This window comes from Ceratotherium simum, chromosome 20 (genome assembly GCF_057802395.1).
Source record: "Ceratotherium simum simum isolate JZ-2026a chromosome 20, ASM5780239v1, whole genome shotgun sequence".
Lineage (NCBI taxonomy): Eukaryota > Metazoa > Chordata > Mammalia > Perissodactyla > Rhinocerotidae > Ceratotherium > Ceratotherium simum.
In genome coordinates, this window is record NC_141919.1 from 25933288 (window position 1) to 25955070 (window position 21783).

The following is a 21783-nucleotide window of genomic DNA, read 5'->3' on the forward strand; positions in this document are numbered from 1 at the left end:
CCAACTGGGAGAAAATATTCGCAAATCATATATCCGACAACGGGTTAATTTCCAAAATATATAAAGAAATCATACAACTCAACAACAAAAAAACAAACAACGTGATCAAAAAATGGGCAGAGGATATGAACAGACACTTTTCCAAAGAAGATATACAGATTGCCAACAGACACATGAAAAGATGTTCAACATCACTAATTATTAGGGAAATGCAAATCAAAACTAAAATGTGATATCACCTTACACCTGTCAGAATGGCTATAATTAACAAGACAAAAATTAACAAACGTTGGAGAGGATGTGGAGAAAAGGGAACCCTTATATATTGCTCCTGGGAATGCAAACCGGTGCAGCAACTATGGAAAACAGTACGGAGATTTCTCCAAAATTAAAAATAGAAATACCATGAGACCCAGCTATCTCACTACTGGGTATTTATCCAAAGAAGAAATCAATAATTCCAAGAGATTTATGCACCCCTATGTTTGTTGCAGCATTATTCCCAATAGCAAAGACGTGGAAACAACCCAAGTGCCCATCAAGTGATGAATGGATAAAGAAGATGTGGTATATATATACAATGGGATACTACTCAGCCATAAAAAAAGACAAAATCGTCCCATTTGCAACAATAATATTGATGGACCTTGAGGGTATGATGTTAAGCGAAATAAGCCAGACAGAGAAAGACAAATACTGCATGATTTCACTCATTTGTGGAAGATAAACAAACACAGGGATAAAGAGAACAGATTAGTGATTACCAGGTGGAAGGGGGCTCAGGGGTGGGCAAAAGGGGGTTAGGGGCACATATGTATGGTGACGGATAAAAATTAGACTGCGGGTGGTGAACACGATGCAGTTTATACAGAAATTGATAAATAATAATGAACACCTTAAATTACACCATGTTATAAACCATTATGATCTCAAAATAATTGAAAAAATTTTTAAATAAATAGGCCAAAAAAAAGAAGTAAATTTTATATTTAAGGTTGTCACAATTATACCTAAAAAGAAGGGGCCAGAAGATATAGTAAAATATATTTTAAAGAAATTATTACACACTTTGTAAACACAATCAATCCAAATGATAATACCCAACATTAGCTAGGATCTGGGAATGGGCAGGCTAGCCACTGTTGAATGCAGTAGAAATAATGGAAACTTATCAGTTTCCTGGGGATCATTTTACTCCCAGGTTACAAGAGGGGTTCAATCTAGTAATTCTACTCTTTAAAAATATACCAAGAGAAAAAATACTTTTTATAAATACGTGAAAGACAAAGAAAACCTAAATGCTAAACAATATCAACTTAAGAATAATTATAACACTATGGAAAAATACATAGCTATTGAAAATGACAAATAAGTAAACCACAGGTAATAATGTAGAGTGAAAGAGCAAAACCCAAAATATTATGTACACACTATTTATAGACCTATAAAAACACATAAGTAAATTAATGAAATTCTTCATAGCTATTAAAAATAATGACATAGATCTATGCTTCCAGAAATGACAACAAAACAGCGATATAAAATGGGGGAAGCTGATAATAGAGGAAAATGTATATGACACCATTTATGTAAAAATTCCATATCTATGTGTTCTTCTATCCACAGAGAAATATCAAGAAACATGTTCACCAAAATTATATAAATAAAAGTTGTCTCATCATTTGGAGATGCTTTTTATAACAAGTAAAAACTGTGAAGCTATTTTCATTTTGGGGAATGGAAAAGGCAAAAACATATAACAGCAAAGATCAGAAGAGAATTAGAAGTGTTTCTGACTTTTAAGTACTCTTTCTCTTTCTCTGTTTCTCCCTCCCTCCCTCTCTCTCTCTCTCACACACACACACACACACTCACGCAAATGACTCTAAAATCACCAATGATCTGCCACATTGAGAAACTATGCATGAGAATTGGTGCCACCAGGTGGCAGTTCCTACTCTCTCTCACTACCTCAGGTCTCGTGCCATTCAAGACACACCACAAAGCAAAGGCACCATAGAACAGTTTCTTCCTAAAGTCCCATGATTCTAGCACAGCAGTCACAAATTTTTTCTGCAAAGGGCCAGACAGTAAATATTTTAGGCTTTGCAGGCCATGTGGTCATAGCTACTCAACTCTGTCACTGCAGTCAACTCTGTCACTGTCACTGCACAAGCAGCCATAAATAATACCTAAATAAATGAGCGTGGCAGTGTTCCAATAAAACTTCATGGACGAAGAAATTTGAATTTCGTATGATTTTCACATCACTATTCATCTTTTTAAAATTTTTTTCCAACCATTTAAGAATGTAAGAACCAAAGACAGTTTGGCAGTTCCTTAAAAAGTTAAACATGGAGTTAATACAGGACTCAGCAATTCCACTACTAGGTATACACTCAAGAGAACTGAAAACACATACTCACACAACAACTTATACATGAATGTTTACAGCAGTGTTATACATACTATCAAAAAAGTGGAAATAACCCAAATGTCCACCAACCAATGAATGGATAAACCAGGGTGCGGGTATATCCATATAAAAGAATATTATTCAGCCACAAAAAAGAATGAAGTACTGATACACACTACAACATGGATGAACTTTGAAAACAAGCTAAGTGAAAGAAGCCAGGCACAAAAGGCCACATATTGTCTGATTCCATTCATATTAAATGTCCAGAATAGGCAAATCGATAGAAACAGAAAGTAGATTAGTGGTGGCCAGGAGGTGTGGGGAGGAGAGAATGATAAGTGACTGCTAATGAGTATGGGGTTTCTTTTGGGGTAATAAAAATGTTCTGGAATTAGATAGTGGTGATGGTTGCACAACCTTGTGAACATACTAAAACAACTGAATTGTATACTTGAAAATGGTGAATTTTATAGTACATGAATTCAATCTCAATTTTAAAAAATGTAGAAATTTAGCTCATGGGCCATATAAAAACAGTCTGAAGGCTGGATTTGGCCTGGGGGCTGTAGTTGTCAACCCTGTTCTAGCATCTAACAGAAAAGATGGCTTTGGATTTTACACACACATACATACACACACACACACACTCCACAAATTAGAACACAGCCAAAGGCAAAAACTTTGAAGCTGAGCCAAGACTGAAAACATTATTTGATGGTAATTAGATAAAGTTATGAAAAAATGGAAAGTCAAAGAGCCTGTTTAAGTAATGCTCACTGCCACCAAACCCATAAAGTTACTCTTTGGAAAGTGGACACAATTCAACAGACTGGTGGGGAAAAAAAGTGAGTGTTATATAAAGCACAACTTTTAAATACCAGTCCCTATTCTGTCGTGCCAAAATCCTTTTTAAATTAAATTAAGCTAATTTGGAAATGCATTTACTGGCACATTACCTGGAGGCACTCGCTGTATTAATTCAAACCTGGTTAGGAAGGCTAAAAAGGAAAAAATGAGAGTTTAATACTTTAGAAAATTGCCAGAGTTTTTTGTTAATTGCTAAGTTTAAAACTGCCATAACATCCTATTTACATTATTAATAATAAGTGTCATACCGACAATGACACAGATATTTCTAGACTCAATAAACCGAGGGCATGGAGTAAGAGAAGCTGAGTTATAAAAACAGCATTTCGTCCCCTTAAAGTATTGACAAAACAGATGCAATATTTTCTCTCTTAAAAATATATTCATAAATCACTGAAATAACAATAAATTTTTCATTCAAAAATTCAAAATACAATCGTTATCCATTAACCCATAAAAGTTTATTTTGCTTAAAACAGTAAGCTATGTGACTATAAAAATTAGACATAAAATATAACATTTTTTATATTTCTTAAGTCTAAAATGTATTTAGAAATAGTGAGCCCATGTACAATGTCCATTAGAACAAGAATAAAATTCAAATATTAAAAGTAATTTAAAACATAAATGATATAACAAAAAATCAATAAAGATAATTCTCACAAAATATTAGAAGTGAAAACATTTTAAAATAGACAATAAGGGGCCGGCCCAGTGGTATAGCAGCTAAGTTTGTGCACTGTGCTTTGGGGTCCCAGAGTTCACAGGTTTGGATCCTGGGCATGGACCAACACACCATTTGTCAAGCCATGCTGTGGCGGCATCCCATATAAAGTAGAGGAAGATGGGCACAAATGTTAGCCCAGGGCCAATCTTCCTCAGCAAAAAAAAAGAGGAGGATTGGCAACGGATGTTAGCTCAGGGCTAATCTTCCTCACACAAAAAAAACAGAAAATAATGGTGATTATAGTTAATAATACTGTATTATACACTTGAAAGTTGCTAAGAGAATAGATCTTAAATGTCCTCACCACAAAATAGAAATGGTAATGATGTGAGGGGATGGAGGTGTTAGCTAATCTTATGGTGGTAATCATTTTGCAAATCCACATGTTGTTCACCTTAAACTTATACAATGTTATATGTCAATTATATCTTTAAAAAGCTGTAAAAATATATAGTAAAAGTAAAATTCTCCCTTTGTAGACCTATGAATGGTCTATATGAATGCATGAGGACAGAATTTTAAATGTTAAGAAATTTAAAAGTCAAGACAGCCCATAATTTTAGGTTTTCCAAGTGAAACAAGGGAATATATCCTCACCAACCATCACCCCAATGGTAATGTTAAGCACTTAATTTGTCTTAGGCTCTAAATTCCTTACACTCAATTAATTCTCATCACATCTCATGTTCATGGATTGGAAGATTTAACACTGTTAATAAGGTAACATTCCCCAAATTGATCTACACGTTCAATGCAATCCCTATCAACATCCCGGCTGGCTTCTTTGCAGAAACTGACGAGCTGATCCTAAAATTCATATGGAAAACCAAGGGAACCCAAATAGCAAAAACAGTCTTGAAAAAAAAGAACTAACTTGGAGGACTCACATTTCCTGATTTTGAAACTTACTACAAAGCCATAATAACCAAAATTGTGTGGTACTGGCATAATGATAAATATATGGATCAATGGAACAGCACTGAAAGCCCAAAAATAAACCCTCACATGTACAGTCAATTCATTTTCAGCAAAGGTGCCAAGACTATTCAGTGTGGGGAAAATATTCTTATCAACAAATGGTGCTGGGACAAGTGGATATGCAGATACAAAAGAATGCAGTTGGACTCCTACCTCATGCTATTTACAAAAATCAACTCAATATATATCATAGACCAAAATCTAAGAGCTAACACTATAAAACTCTTAGAAGAAAACATAGACATAAATCTTTGTGACTTGAGTTGGGCAATGGTTTCTTAGTTATGACATCAAAAGTACAAGTAACAAAAGAAAAATAGGTAAAATAGAATTCATCAAATCTCAAAACTTTTGTGTTTCAAAGAACACCATCAAGGCAGTGATAAAATAATCCAAGGAATGGGATAAAATATTTGCCAATCATACATGTGATATGGGACTTGTATCTACAATATGTAAAGAACTTACAACTCAATAATAAAAAGACAACCCAATTAAAATATAAGCAAAGGATCTGACTAGACATTTCTCCACTAAGATATACAAATGGCCAATAAGCACATGAAAAAATGCTCTACATCATTAGCTATCAGGAAATGCAAATCAAAACCATACCCACGAGGATGGCTACCAATCAAAAGGACAGATAATAAGTGTGGGCCAGGATGTGGAGAAATGGAACCTTCATACATTGCTAGTGGAAAGTAAAATGATGCAGCTGCTTTGATAAACAGTCTGAAAGTTTCTCAAAATATTAAAAAGAGTTACCATACAACCCAGCAATTCCACTCCTATGTATGTACCCAAGAGAAATGAAAACCTATGTCCACAAAAAAACTTGTACACAAATATTCATAGCAGCATTATTCATCATTGCCCAAAACTGAAAACAATCCAAATGTCCACCAACTAATAAATGGATAAATAAAATGTGGTATATCCATACAATGGAACATTATTTGGCCATAAAAAGAAATGAAGTACTGACATGCACCAGAGCAAGGATGAACCCTGAAAACATGATGCTAAGTGAAAGAAGCCAGTCACAAAGGACCACATGTACAATTTCATTTATATGAAATATCCAGAATAAGCAAATCTATAGAAACAGAAAGATTAGTTAGTAGTAGCCTAGGACTGGGAGGGATAAGAAAGAATGGGTATAGGATTTCTTTCTGTGGTGATGAAAATGTTCTAAAATTGATTATGGTGATGATACACAACTATAAATATACAAAAACCAAAATAAATAAATGAACAAACAGAATTGTACCATCCAGTAAATCTCATCTATATCTAGAAAAGGGTTTGTATTAGAATCAAAAGCATGATTCAAATTGTACATAGACTCTCTTGAATATAAATATGGATCAAACATGGAAGTATTATAACTTAGACAATAGCAGAATTTTATATCTGTGAATTACATACACACAATAGTCTCTCTCTCTTTTTTTTCTGAGAGTACCTACTTTCTAAAATGTCTACTACAGCTCCAGGATCGATTGCATTTTCAAATACCTGCAAGAAAAAAATGGAGAAAAGAAATTTCCAAAGTTTTATTAATATATACTTACAGAAACTATAGATTATATTCTTCCAAATAATTAACACATGTCAAATCCAGCCATATATTATTTAGGTTTCAACAGAAGTACCTTTAAAAGGTATGTGGTTAAAAGTTCAACAAATGATTACAGAATAAACGAATGAGAATTAACACACCACCACCAAGGACAAGGAAAATTTGAGTCAACTGCATCTACCATGTGCTCAAAATGTCATTAGCATGACCTAGCCCTAGTTTGTTGCTAAAAGCACATCTGGCATCAACCGCAGAAACTTGTTTGGGAACCTAGAAAAACATTCTGCATCCCACAGATACTCATTAAATGTTAACTGAATGAATGACTTCTCCTTCCAAGCAATTGGTTGTGCTAAAAAGGAACATAAACAAAAATGCCACGTGTAACACAAAAGAACAGCTAAGTGCTAGTAGCTACACTCCCACAGAATCCAAAAATAACCAGAGAGAGGGAGAACCTCATAAGTTTTAAGTGCATCATGAAGCACAAGAAAAACACCGTGATACCTCTCTAGCCACTGCCAAATCTGCTTATTTTGTCCCTGAGATAAAAGGGCACAGGATAGGACTAAAATAAAAGGCATACCACACCCCTCTCCACAAACTCTAGAACTCTGTAAGAAACAAAAAGTTTTCATCAGAGTTTGATTTCAGGCATTCAAGTTCTGATTTCAAAGGAGTTTAAACTTAAGTGTGCTTAAAATCTGCTCTTGATCCCACGTAAGGCCTGCTTTAACTACAAAACTGGAGGCTTGTCCCCTGTAATACATTTTTGCCTTACTTGCTTTATCATGCAAATGTAGGTGAGGGGGTTTTTTTCCCCTAAATTATTACAGTAATTGCATCCCTTCACTTCATCCACATCTAAGGATTTTCTCAAGTGTGATCTTGGGGAGTAAACGATCAACATGAATTGCTTAAACACAATGGCTCATACATTCCTTATGTGTAATTTCTTGTTTATCCAAATGCTTTAGAACATTCAATCCTGAATTACACAGAAGGTCCAAGGAGGAGAAAATGTTTTTGCTAGCCGCTGCAAGTATTTGCAGCTAGAGAATGGAACAGATACAAGAAAGCTGGAGACAAACTGAAGAAAGCTAGAATATGAACCCAAACAACTCACACAAGAAGGCAATTTTTCAAAATATTAAATAATTGCATTTTACAAAATGAAAAACGGTCCATGATATGTGTTTGACTAGTAACCTCAAATGCACAGCTTTGCAACAGAGCAGCAGTGGCATCTAGACTGTGACTCTGAGGCTCACCTTCCTCTTCTACAAGTCAAGGAGGTTGGACAAGATGATCTCCAAGGTCATTCACAGATTTATTATTCTGTGCTTCTACAATTTTGTATCCTTGAGCCTCTTATAAAAAGATTTTTAAAATTTTATACAAAAGAAAACTGAAAATTGATAAAATCAGGAAATCCTTAGGGAAAAAATAGACTAGATTTTCACCACCCACTTTTTACCACTACCAACATCTAAATGGTAAAAGTAGGCTCCTTTGGATTCTCACCGTATGTTCCAAGGTAGTATCCATTTATTCCTCTCCTCTCTTTCCAAAGAGTTTGGTAGACTCTATTTAAATTAACAGGCTGGGATTTATAAAAATATTACATACAGCCTTAGCCCGTTAGAACATCAACCATGTCCTCTCCCATTCTCAGGTTGAAACACGTCATTTTCTGGGCACCACCATCCAGACCTTTAAAAGTGATAGTCTCTACCCTGGAGCCTTCCCATACTCATCCTCTCCCCAAAAGAACCACTTCAGTGATCTTGTTTAGGGTAAAATCATTAGACTTCTCAAGGTTAAAACTGATTCTATCTCCAAATTCCAAAACAAAAACTTCAAAGGATTGTCAGTGATTGTGTAGTAATGAAATTAACATTCTAAACTAAAGTGGGAAGAAGGTTGGTAACGTTTTGACTATTTACATCATGTTCCTATTCATTGGAATGGAATCTGGCCTTTATCACTGTAGCTAAACAAACCAGGTATGACCTAAGGAAACTCAGTAAATCTGAAGAGCCTCCTTGTTTTGTTACAGGATTTCAGATACAGGATTTAACTAATTTGGTTATAATTTTTCGTTATTTTTCTGAGTCTAAAAAAGTTTGTTTATAAGGTCTGCTAGTTTATCCATCATCCTTGTCAGAAATGTAATGCAACTGCCTCTAATACCTCCAAGGATATTCAGAAAATGCTCTCTGCTCCAGTTAGAAAATGCCATGGGAGTTCCAAGAATAGAAAACATCGACCAGGGTATTTAGCAGTAGCTTGACAGAACTTGGCTCAGACCTGAGCTACAAAAGCAATTCCTCCATCTACCGCTTTGCACTGTGCTGAGGTGCCTTCAAGTAATTTTTTAAAAGGAAATTTACAAAATAACTTCATAAGAACTGTGTTCTTTATATGAACCATTAAATGATCTTCAGACAGCAAAATCTGAATTTCTCTATTTAGCAACAAGACAGTCAGGATCACCTTTTCAAACCTCATGTTCTGCTGAATCATAATAGGGAACACAGAGGGAAAGCACTCTGTCTCCAGGTACTGATTCAGGAGGTAAACAGCAAGGTACACATCTTGCTTGCCAGGAAGGAACACTCCAGGACAAGAAATCTTAAAAATGGGAAAAAAAGAAAAATAGAGAACAAGTTTGTTTTGTTTTGTTTTTTTAAACAGGGCTCTATTTTCCCTAACCTCACACAGACAATGTGAAATTTCCCCCACCTCCGCACCCTCTCACCTGTACCTCCAACACCACCGCCCTCCCCTCTCCTCTGCTTTCTCAAACTGGAAATTCCAATTTCCTCCCACGTCTCCGCCAGGTGTCACAATCATCCTCTCGATGGCTCGTCTCCCCGCCCCTAAAGGATGGCAGTGCGGAAGCGGAAGAGACTGCAGGGCCGGGAAGCCTCTCTTTAGGCCGGCGGCGTCCTGGGCTCCGGGCCGCGCGCCGCGATGCCGAGCCCCCGGAGGAACGCCGAGGGACGCCCGCTGGGCGCCTCCGTTTCGAGCAGCAGCAGCAGCCCCGGCAGCCCGGCCCATGGCGGCGGCGGCGGCAGGTTCGAGTTCCAGTCCCTGCTCAGCAGCCGGGCGCCGGGCACGGACCCTACCTGCGCCCGGCTCCGCGCGTCCGAGAGCCCCGTGCACCGCCGCGGCTCCTTTCCCCTGGCTGGGACCGGCCCTTCGCAGGCGCCCTCGCCTCCGCTGCCCGAGGAGGACCGCATGGACCTGAACCCGTCCTTCCTGGGCATCGCCCTGCGCTCCCTGCTGGCCATCGACTTGTGGCTGTCCAAGAAGCTGGGAGTGTGCGCGGGGGAGAACTCGTCCTGGGGCAGCGTGCGGCCCCTGATGAAGCTGCTGGAGATCTCCGGACACGGCATCCCCTGGCTGCTGGGCACCCTCTACTGTCTGTTCAGAAGCGACAGCTGGGCCGGGCGCGAGGTGCTGATGAACCTGCTCTTCGCCCTGCTGTTGGACCTGCTGCTGGTGGCCCTGATCAAGGGGCTGGTCCGTAGGCGCCGCCCGGCCCACAACCAAATGGACATGTTTGTCACCCTCTCGGTGGACAAGTACTCCTTCCCCTCGGGCCATGCCACCAGGGCTGCCCTGATGTCGCGGTTCATCCTGAACCACCTTGTGCTGGCCATTCCACTGAGGGTGCTGATAGTACTGTGGGCCTTGATCTTGGGCCTCTCCAGGGTCATGCTGGGGCGGCACAATGTCACCGACGTAGCTTTTGGCTTTTTCCTGGGCTACACGCAGTACAGCATCGTGGACTATTGCTGGCTCTCACCGGACAATGCCCGGGTCCTCTTTGTACTGTGGAAACAACAATGACACCATCCCGTTCGTTATGGCATCAGGAGATCTGAAGGTTTTCACATGCCGTGATACTGACATAAACCAGCAGCCACACCGCTTGTCCCTCTTAGGACCTTTCAGGCTTCCTTTGGGATTTCAGGCGTCCTACCATCTTGATGGGTTGCTAGGCTGGAGCACGTGCTGGCCATTACTGATCACAGCCATTTTACGGAAAGCAAAAAAATCCCTCTATTATATATTTATTCAACAACTGTTTATACTTCCAGGACAACGGCAAAGAAACCAAGCTGGTGATTATAATGTTGCTGTTTTTTAAAAGTTGACATCAGTAAAACTTGTGTTTTGTAGTAATCCTGTAAATCAATGTATCACTTCTAAATTGAACTTTGAAAACGAAACATGATCTTCATTCTGTAAATATCCATGCAGATAAGCCACATACTAATATTACCTAGTTCTTTTCCTGAGGTAGATTTTAAGCAGTATTTTAAGAGTCTAAGACACTGGTTTTTCTAGTGTATTCCCTGAAGATCTGTTGCCACAGTTGGGAAGATATTCTCTTAACCCCGATTTTCTTGGTAAGCGTTTTTAGTTTATTGTCTCTTCCATCTTTGTGGATTGGGTAGTGAGAAGAGAGATTATAGTACATATCTTTCTCTCCTTTCCCTCTAAATCCTCAAAAGATCTTTAAATAGATATTTCTTTGCCACTAGTCTCTAATAATGTCTTTTAGCATTCAGAGAACAAGCCAAGCACTTACTTGAAGAAGAAACACTTAAAGGTGGGTATACCTATAGTCCCCATAGAAAAGGAAAGATGGAACTCTGGCCTCATGCTTAATTCTGTTGACAACCAATAGCATGGCATGACAGACGGCATAAAAGCTAAGTTGCTGAGGAGGTCAGAGGACATGAGAGTTTGGGGGTATGTCATCCTGTCAATGGACCAGTATGGCAGGAGATGGGGCCCGCTGCCCATCATCTCTACTGAATAAAGAATAATGGTCCTCTATTGAGGTGGTAAAATGGGAAAATAACGTAATTCTTTGCAATGCAAAAGCATAAGCTTTCTCATACATACCACAAGGATGACCTTGTATATCATAGGTTTTCATATGGAATTCTGTTTCCCTGTATACAGCACACTTTAGGTAACAGTATTTAACTTGAAATTGATCAGGGGGAATCTGCTGCTATACCAGGCACAAGGTATAACTAACTCCTAAATTTCTGTTTACATTTACCTTTACATTTAAAATAGTTTATGCATGGTGCCTCCCCAAATCACAAGACCAAAGACCACCAAATGCAGGGTGGACTCTATTCATTATTCTTTGCCAGGAAAGACCGAAAAGGGTATGTGTTTAAATGCTGCTCGACCTGAAAATAAGAACCTTTAAATTACCATGGAACTGGTGTCTTCAGATAATCTTAATGACCAATTATTTCGGCATTTATAAATAGAAAGGATTATGGGTTTTGACCTGCCATATAGAGGTGCACATAGGAATCTGGAGAATGGCTGTTACAAGTAGGCTCTGATTGGGTGGAAGCATGAACTTCCTGAGAGTGAGGCACACTGAAAGAGAAACAGCTACTCCTTAAAATAAAATCATTTACATTCCCATAACATCCTGGACACAGACTACCTCTTCACTTGCTGAGTCAGTCAAACTGTGAAGGTCTAATTGGTTTGTTTTATTTTTAGCCTTAGAAAGAGCCTTTATTTTAATTGCAGCAATATTCAGGACAAATATTTGGAAGCAATGATATTTCCTCTTGCAATGTCCACAAGGCTGAATATTGGGGGCTCAAAATTAGGCTTAGAGAAGATAAGCTTCTGGTTCCTGGTTCTACTTCTGGAATCCCCTGTCTTAGTTGCTGGGACCTGAGTTTGCTGCCTTTTAAAGCACAGATCAATTCACCTGATGTTTTTGGAGAACCCTAAGTACTGTAGAGTAGAAAACTGATTTCACTATTAATTGTACACTGAGGAATGCCTTTTAAAAATCAAAATAAAATTAACCAGTAATGTTGAACGAAGTGAGATGAAAACTTGTTTAATTTTTGCCTTGATAAGGAGGAAGACTGATTTATTATTACTCAGCTTGTCAAGAATTCCTTCATCTTGCTGCAGAATTTTGAGAGCTCACAACTGATACAGCACAATTGGTATAGTCTGGTCCTGTTTGCTGTCAACAAAGTGGGGCAAATCCAGGAAATCTTGACCTTTGTTTCAGAGCTGCATGTCTGATGAAACCACAGCATTTGTCACTTGTACAAGGCTAACCAGATTTTCCGGGACTGTGACCTGTCGGCATTGTGCTTGTAATCATGGCCAGGACAGAAACCTCTATAGGTTGGAGGCAAAGCTGCATGACAATCTGTCATAACTACAAATGGAAGGGTTGAAAAAATGGAAGCTGAAATAAGAGGAATGACTGACCCCAAACAGGAACAGTGGAGTCACTCTGCCACAGCACCTCACTTAAGCAGAATTCAGTAGATGATTATAACAGTCGTTGATTGATTGATTTCCCTTTTGGAATTAGCAAATCAGAGCCATCTCTAGAGGAAGTAGTTTAGGAAATATTTGATTGGTTCATAGAGGTGGCAAATTATCAGGAAGCGAGGGGGCTTTTTGAATTTCCTCCCTGGTTATTTAAAGGCTGGGTTTTTAAATTCTTTCACAAATCTTTACCTTGGAAAACAAAAATAAAATCCTTCTTGGACTTAAGGCAGGGTTATTTTAAAAGAACAGAAAATTTCAGGATAAAGCCAACAAACAAGTCGGCTTTAGGGGGCGAGGGTGAGCTGAACTAAAGGTTAGGAAGTCAGGGAAGATGAATGTAGAGAATCTTAATGACAGGTACAATATGTCCCAAAAGGTAATGATGTACGTGTGGGGAGGTGGGGAGGAGGTGGTGAAAACGTCCCGGGACCATTTAAGAAGCCTAGGCAAGGAGTCTGATTTGGGGAAAGGAACGGAGGTTCGCCGATCTCTCTTACCGCCCGGATCTGCAGCTCCACCACCACCTCCAGAGGCATCGTTCCCTGCGTGGGCGAAAGAACTGGATGAAAAGATCCTTTTGTGCTGAGCCTTGGACCGGTTTTTCTTAGTTTAGCTCAATCCCTCGGGCAAATGTTCCCAGCAGCTTCTCGAGCCCCCCACCCCCTCGAACCCCCATCCGTCCTCCCCAGCCCGGGTCCCTCCCACTGGGACCGGTCTCACACTACCGGAGCTGGAGCCAAGGCTTCCAGAAGGCGGAAGCGTCGCGTTGCCATGGACACTCAAACGCGCAACCTTCCACCCTGGAACTCGAGCGAGGCCCCCGGCGCAGGCGTGCGCTCCCCCTATGCTCCGCCTGGAACGCGCGGTCCCGATGTCGGCTTCCCAGGGTGTGCGCTCTCGGGACAGAATGACCCGGTACTGTCGTTTCGGCCGGATTGCTAGATGCTAAGAGCCCTAGTCTCCTTTCCACCAACTCTCTTTATGGCCCCCGATCAGTATGTTAAAATGTTTAGTGTGCCAATTCTAAAAGTGGAATGTGATCATAGCTCCGTTATAATTTAAGTACTACCCATTTTTAGTAGCTATACGAGTCCCAACCCCTGGAATTTCTGTAACAATTCCAATTGTAATAGAGGAGCCTTTCCCTAAAGATACTCTCTTGCTTATTAAGTGTTATGTTCTCATGTTTGGTTCGGAAAACATGGCCATTGTTAATAATAAGAAATTAAACATGTGCTAATTAGAAATACAAAGATAACTTTTAAAGAGTTTTAACAGTTAGGTATCCCATGTTAGCCACAATAGAAACATTTGTCAGTCTCTCTTTTCTGGGGTTTAGTTAACCTAATGCAAGCAGTGAATTACATTATCTCCCAATGGGTAGTTAACTGTAGTTGCCAAAGCCAGGGTTACACTATAAAAACCATCAGAGGTGGCAGGCACAGCAAGACTTCTTAACCAGTAAGGGAAATTGCATTTTTTTTCTCCATCACTGTATTTAATAGACAAAAATGAAGGAAGGGAGAGGGAGTGGCTGCTTCCAAGCAATCAGAAAAATCTGGGAAGGCCAATGCTGTCTCTGAAAAAAAAATTCTTGAATTGTGATGAGTCATTTATTACTAATATTTTGCATTAGAGATACATGCAGTTGCAGAAATACAAGTGCAGGAAGATGTCCTGAGACAAGAATTAGATATTCCTTTCAGTAATTGTAGTTCCTTTCCTTGGAAAGGAAAAACTCAGTATGATGAAGGAGGGTATATTGTGTCCTTATACAGTCCCTGGTGCCCTGTCTGTCTGCATTCCAAGAGACACGCAGGTGGGCGCTTGGCTCCCTACAGTATCCAGAGAACTGAGAGTGCCGGCTCACAACAGCTTGCTGGCACTAGTATGGGGATATATGGGAACAGGACCTTCGTTGACCCTCACAGGTAAGTGACCAACACCAATGCTAAGACATCAAGGAGAGTAACAACCAAAGCAGATGAATAAATAAGTGGTCAGAGACATATCGGAAGGGAGGAATCAATCTTTATTGAGCACCTGCAGAGTGCTTGGCACATTGCATATGCTAATTCATTTCCTCCCCACGATAACTCTTTGAGGAAGATATTATTATGCCTATTTTATAGATGCAGAATCTGAGGCCAGAGAGCCTTTTGCCCAAGGCCACACAGCTAAAGGGAAGCAGCCACACTTGAATACAGGTGTGCCCTACCACATCACTGCCCCTGCCAACATAGACATCCTGTTGATCCCTAGACACAGAGTCTCATCCTATGCTCTTCTTAGCCTTACCTGGACTCTCCTTGCTTACCTGAACTCTATTTGATGTAACTGACTCTCCTTGTTTGGCACCTAGTGCCCAGCCCTCTTCTGGTTTCCCTCTAATTCTCTGGACGTTCTTTGTCTCTGTTCATCTTCCTCTACCTAGCTAAGCAATGTTTCTAGGTTCTTTCCTTTCCTCACTCTAACTCTTTACCTAGGGTATCATCCAGTGTAGGTATGGATTAGAACATGTACACAGATTTACATATCCCACCCAGGTCTCTCTCATGCTTTCCCTGACAAGGTGGGATCTCACTATTACAAATATATGTTATCTCCTCTTTGTAACAACTGCCACAATAGCAGTTTTACGTTTGCTCCTGTGATTGTTGATTACTATTTGTCTCTATAAACTGTAAACTCTGTATGGCTCAGAGTTTGTATCCTAATACCTAGCATAGCAGATGCTCAATAAATATCTTTGAATAAATGTTAAACGCAGAGATGGTCAAGCCAGTCTGTAGGATGTAATGTACATGGGTAAGGGGAGGTCCCACCACATCAGGGCAAACTAAACACGCAAAATGAGAAAGGACCAGGCACAGCTACTTCTGCTAGTCTGCCAGTGAGGATATTAAATGAATTGATAGGGAATATTTACACTCTGTTAATTTCCCCCACCATGGTCACCTAAGGCTCTCAGCTGTCAAGGAGATGTGGAAGTTGCTACATATACAATGCCTCTGGCCCACCTTGCACAGCAGTTAACCATTGAGGCTGCCACCTCCGCTGGAGGCCAAGCAGAGCTGTTCAAGGGTTGGGCTGTCACCACTTCCAGAGATTCGCTTTATTACCTATGTAGCGACCTCTTGGTGGCAGAAAACAAATCCCATTGAAAAACTCTTATTCCCAGAGTGTTTCTGCAGTGCAGGCTGGTCAGCAGTAATATCAGCATTGTTGAAATGATGTATCAGCATATTCTGCTCACATCCTGGCCACCTCCAAGAAAATGGCACATGCCCCAAATGGGAATTTTCCAAAGAGTTAATTATAATTAGCAAAGAACAAAAGAATGACAGATAATTATGGCTGAGATTTTCCTTTTAACTAAAAAAATTAATTATAGGACACCAAATTGTAAACATTTCTTTTCAAATAATGTAGGAAGCAGTATTCATATGAGGGAAGGAAACTATAAAAAAAAAGGAGGCACTAATGGCAGGAGTGTGAGGAAACACATTATGTATTGGTAGGAGTGTAAACACACATAATGTATTAATTTTCTATGGCTACTGTAACAAATTACCGCAAACGTAATGGCTTGAAACAAGACAAATTTATTATTTCCTAGTTTTGCGGATCAGAAAGCCAACACAGATCTCACTGGGCTAAAAGCAAGGCTGCTGCATTCCTTGCCTTTTCCGTTTCTTTGCTTCTCCAGCTTCTAAAGGCTGCCCACATTCCTTGGCTTATAGCTCCCCTCCATCTTCAAAGCCAGCAGCATTAAGTCAAGTCCTTCTCATCCTGCCATCTCTCTGGTTCTCTCTTCTACTTTTAAGGACCTTTGTGATGACATCAGGCCCACTTGGATAATCCGGGATAATTTCCCTATTTTAAGATCAGCTGATTAGTGACCTTAATTCCATCTGCAATGTTAATTTTCCTTTGCCATGGAAGGTAACATATTAGTAGGTTCCAGGGATTAGGACATGAATATCTTTGAGGTCCCTTATTCTGCTTACCACATGTAACTTCTCTGGAGAGTACTTCGTTACTATCAAAATTTTTCATTTGACTCAGCAATTCCACTGCTAGGTATGGGTATACTTTCACAAGTACACAAAAACATATGCTGCATTATTTGTAGTTAAAAAAATACTGGAAACCACCTACATGTTTATTAAGTAGGGTCATTAAATCAATTATGGTTATGCCTCAAGATGGAATACTATGTAGCACGGAAAAAGAACAAAGCAGAGCTCTAAGTCCTAGCAATAAATACTCTCAATTATAGGACTAAAGAAAAAAAACAAGCATGGAACAAAAAATGTGTGAAGTGTGCTGCCATTTGGAAGAGATAAGGAATATATGTACATATATGCTTAGAATATTCCTGAAGGGATACATTAGAAACTGCTAATAGTGGATGACTCTGGAGAGAGGACCTAGAGTAGAGAGATAGAGAAGAAATGTACTTTTCATTGACTATCCTTAGGTACTTTTTGAATATTTTTGCCAAGTATGTGCATTATGTAGTCCAAAAAGGAAAACAAACTAAAACAAGTAGAAAACATAAAACACAGAAAGGATAAATCTGGGAAGATAGTGAGGACCAGGAATTGGCTTCTTCGGCTTTTGAGGCTGCATCCTATATACTGCATGCCATGAAAATATCCATACAAGTGTGTCTCCTACTTCTGCTTCCAGTGCAGGGTATCTTATCCTATGATCCCTGGCTGTCTCAGAGGTCCTAAAGCCCCTAAAGTGATAGGCAGCCTTTCATGCATGTGCATATGTGTATTTTCCTGGGAAGAGAGCTTGTAGTTTTCATCAGAGTCTGGAATGGGTAGAGTTAGTCAAACCAGGTTTTAGAACCACTGTCCTGCTCTCTATCCTGCCATCAGTTCCCTCCGATAGCAAAAAGAAGGGTCACCCAAGTTATCTGACAATGTGGCAGGTAAGGAAAGAGGGACTCTTCTCTCCATCACATTCATTCCCACTTATTAGAGCCAGCTGTCTCCCCAAGGGCACTATTATTATTCAATAATAGGTGAAAAAGACCTTCAAAGTCCTATTCTAGGCCATTAGTTTATGTCTGGACTCAGACTCATTTGGTTGGCCCTACAATCTTTTGAGCCAGTGAATTATTCATTAGCAAATGTGAATAACACGAGCAGATTGAGTTTCCAAAGTGAAGTTGTTCATTAGCATTTGTGACAAATGCCTGAAAAGAAAAAAAAAAAACCAAGTACATGAAACAATCTGGATTATTTCAGCAGTAACGCATTTCCAGATCACTGATTTTTTTAAGTGTAGACTCATCCTCAAGACCCAAGAAATAATTATGTTTTATATTTGGCCTTCTCCAAAGTCTTTCTCTGAAATGTTCAACAGTTTAGTTTTCTCACAGTCTGACATACAGAGGAGAAAAGTTTACCTCTCTTACTTTTACTACGAATGTATAAAAGAGCTCAGTGAACTGTGCTGGGCTCTTGCCATGGCTCTCATAAACTGCATAAAGATAAAGTTTATGACTTTAAAAAAGTTAATGTTAAAATCATATCCTTTAGGGGAACTTTAAAAGGATCAGGCTGTCACCATATGAACGCACTGATCAGTCAACATCACTAAAGGTGATGTCACATGTCTTCTTATGTGATTCATAGGAAGCATCTATGAAGCACTTTTGCCAAGAAAGTTGAAGTTGAATTTAACCAAGCCACTAGAGCTGCACTGTCTAATAAGGTAGCCACATATGGCTATTTAAATTTAAATTAACTAAAACTAAATAAAATTTAAAATTTAGTTCCTTACTTGCACTAGTCACATTTAAAATGCTCAATAGCCACGTTACTAATGGCTACTGTATTGGATAGTGCAAGTAGAATCTTTCTGTCATCACAGAAACTTCTATTGAGCAGTGTTGCTCTAGAGCTAACTTCACTTAAAGAAAATATGGAGGATGAGAAACACGTTAATGACACCACAAGAAAGCAAAGAGACATATCTAGAATGTGGGACATTCTATAAGGATAACTGACCCAGTTAGTCTGCAACAAGCCAATGACATTTAAAAAAAAAAAAAAAGGAAGGGGGAGGGGAAATGCTCTAGATTAAAAGATACTTAAGAGACCTGACAACCAAATGTAATATGTGGACTCCGTTTGGACTCTGATTCAAACAAACCAACTTAAATAGAATATTTGAGACTATACAGGAAATTGGATTATTGTTTGGGTATTAGATAATAGCAAGCAATTAATTTTGATAGGTATGATAATGTCCTTGTGTTTATGTAAGGTAAATATCAACATTGCTTAGAGATGCCTATTAAGGTATGTAGTAGAAATGACTTAATTTCTAAGATTTTGTTTTCAAATACTCTAGCAAATGAATAAAAGACATGGCTAAAGCAAATGTGGCAAAATGTTGATAACGGTTGATCTGGGTGATGGATGTTGGGTTTGCTCTAATTCAATATTTTGGTGTATTTAAACATATTCATAATAACAATTGAAAAATCTATAACACATACTTAAAAAAGAAAAGCAACCATATCCTTACGTGGACCTCCTTCTGTCTTAAAATAGCCCATCAAGGGCATTCTTGGTGGCATCACTATGAAATTCCCTTCAATAGAAGTCTTACATACACTTAAATAAAAAATATGGTGGATCTATTCACCTCAAATGCAGATGAGATAAGAAAATTATTCTGGTGTGTAATACTTTACAAGTAATTCAGAGGGAAACACACTTACGGAAAAAAGAAGCACTGTTTTATAAGAATAGTGGTCTTTGCATGAATATTTAAAACAGAAGCTGGCACTTTGAGTATTTCTTTCAACATACGTACTTCTTGAGAATTTTCCTCAAGTATCAAGAATGCTTCCAAGGAAGGAATTAAATTGCAATTGAACAGCTTTTAACAATCTTGAAGTCATTTGGGATCTGGACCCACACATGGGATCTATTTCACAAACTTTAAAAATTAGAGTTCATGCGTCAGACTCATATGTTACTCTTTGGCTTCTACTTTGACTCATTGGCATTTGTAGGCTCAATACTTAATGATACCATGCAAACCCTTCCACAGGGACTGTCCTGGGGCATTTTGGACTACATAGTCCATATCCTTCCATTTTAAAGTAATTTCTCTTCAGGAAAAACTAATTTGTTCCTTTGACTTTCAGCTGGCTAGTTTTATGTCCATGGGAATAGTAGGCTAAGTATGACTCAAAGCAATTTCCAAGGAACTATATTTATTATCCAATATAAGAAAGGAGAAAAGAGCATGATTTAGTTCCAAAACTTGTAAAAAAGTGTCCACTGTACCTTCGCACAGGATTTAGGCCCCAAAGTCCACAATGGCTAAGATGAGGCTACTTCCGGTGTCATTATATCTACCCTTTCTTCTCCTACCAAAATATACCTCTTCCCATTCTCTTTTCATCCTCTTCTGTCTTTATTTAATCCTACACTTTTCCTTTTATTCTTGTTTCCATTCATTCATTCCCTATTCATCTATTCAACATGTATTTATTGAGTACCTACTATGTGCCAGGTACGGTTCTGGGCAATGGAGGTACGAGAGTGAACAAGAAGCAGTCTATGCCGTTGTGGACCTTACATTCTAGTGGGGGGAGAAATATAATAAATAAGTGAACATAAGATAATAACAGTATGATAAATGCTAGGAAGGAAATGTCCAGGGGGGTGAGATAGAAGGTTACAGGTTGGAGAGGGATTAAGAATCTAATTTGAACCCAGTGGACAAGTCAGCCTCTCTAAAGGTATAACATTTGATCTAAGATCTAAAAAAGAAAAGCATGACCACTAGCAAGACTTTTAAAGAGCTAAGAGAAAAGATATTCGGGCAAAGGGAGCAACAAATGTAAAGGGCCATGAGTCAGGAAAGAAATTGGTATGTTGAGGGACTGAAAGGAGGCCAATGAGCATACTAAGAAGAGAGACCTGGGCTGGGGGTGGAGGAGGTTAAGAGATGACACTCAAGAGTTAGGCTGGCACTAAATAGCACAGGAACTTCAACAGTTATGGCAGACAATGTGACTGCCTACCTAACAGCCATAAGCTCTTCTTCCTTGCTAATGGAACCCTAGTTTTGCTTGGGTGGCAATGCATCTAGCTCCAGAGAATGAATCATAATTTATTTAAGCCAGTTCTGGCCAATGAGATATACAGGGAAGTCACTGGAAGTTTCTGAGAAACATTTTTATTTCTGATACGAGAGCCACAATAAATAAAGTTGTTTTTGCCTCCTCTCCCTTCCAACTTTAGCTGCTGTCATGTTTTGATGCGATGTCAAGCGCTGTGGCAGCCATCCTGCAACTGTGACAAGCCTGAAGATGAAAGTCAACAGACTGAGGATGGTGGAAAGGATAGAAAGAACTTGAATCCTTGATGACATCACCAAACTACTAAACCAATCCTGAGACCACCTATCTTCATCCTTTTTTTAAATAGAGAAGAAATGTCCTTACTGTTTAAGTCTCTGTTAGCTGGGGTTTCAGTTATTTGTGTTGAAAGCATATAATTGATACAGTGGGGTGTGACAAGATCTAACATCTGTTTTTTAAAAAATTTCTTTGGCAACTATGTGAAGAGATTGTATGGCATAAAAATGGAACAGAGACATTGAAGACTACTGCAGAAGTCCTGAGGAAGGGTCATGGTGTCCTGGGCTAGGGAGGAAGCAGTCAAGCTGGAGAGAAGTAGGCAGTTTCAAGATGTATTTGCAGGTAAAAATAACACGACTTGCTGTTGGTTCAGATATGGGAGGTGAAAGATGGGAGGTGTTAAGGCTGACCTCTTTTGGACTTGATGGTGGTGCCATTTATTCACATGG

The 21783-nt window shown here is 39.2% G+C and overlaps 1 protein-coding gene and 1 long non-coding RNA gene across 2 annotated transcripts in view; one reads left to right on the plus strand and one right to left on the minus strand.

Moving 5' to 3' along the window:
- The window catches only part of SPATA6L (spermatogenesis associated 6 like), a 57457-nt gene extending 43896 nt beyond the window's left edge, over positions 1-13561 (minus strand). The window contains exons 1-4 of the mRNA XM_087444545.1: positions 9708-13561; positions 9073-9210; positions 6464-6512; positions 3376-3417 (exon numbers count right to left, since the gene is read on the minus strand). Coding sequence (XP_087300671.1) covers positions 3376-3417; positions 6464-6512; positions 9073-9210; positions 9708-9977 — 499 coding nt within the window. The 5' untranslated portion in view covers positions 9978-13561. The remainder of the gene's footprint in view (positions 1-3375; positions 3418-6463; positions 6513-9072; positions 9211-9707) is intronic.
- The window catches only part of LOC147914383 (uncharacterized), a 36443-nt gene extending 15025 nt beyond the window's left edge, over positions 1-21418 (plus strand). Inside the window, exon 2 of the long non-coding RNA XR_015555432.1 lies at positions 21216-21418. This is a non-coding gene — a long non-coding RNA (uncharacterized LOC147914383). The remainder of the gene's footprint in view (positions 1-21215) is intronic.
- The last annotated feature ends 365 nt before the right edge of the window (positions 21419-21783 follow it).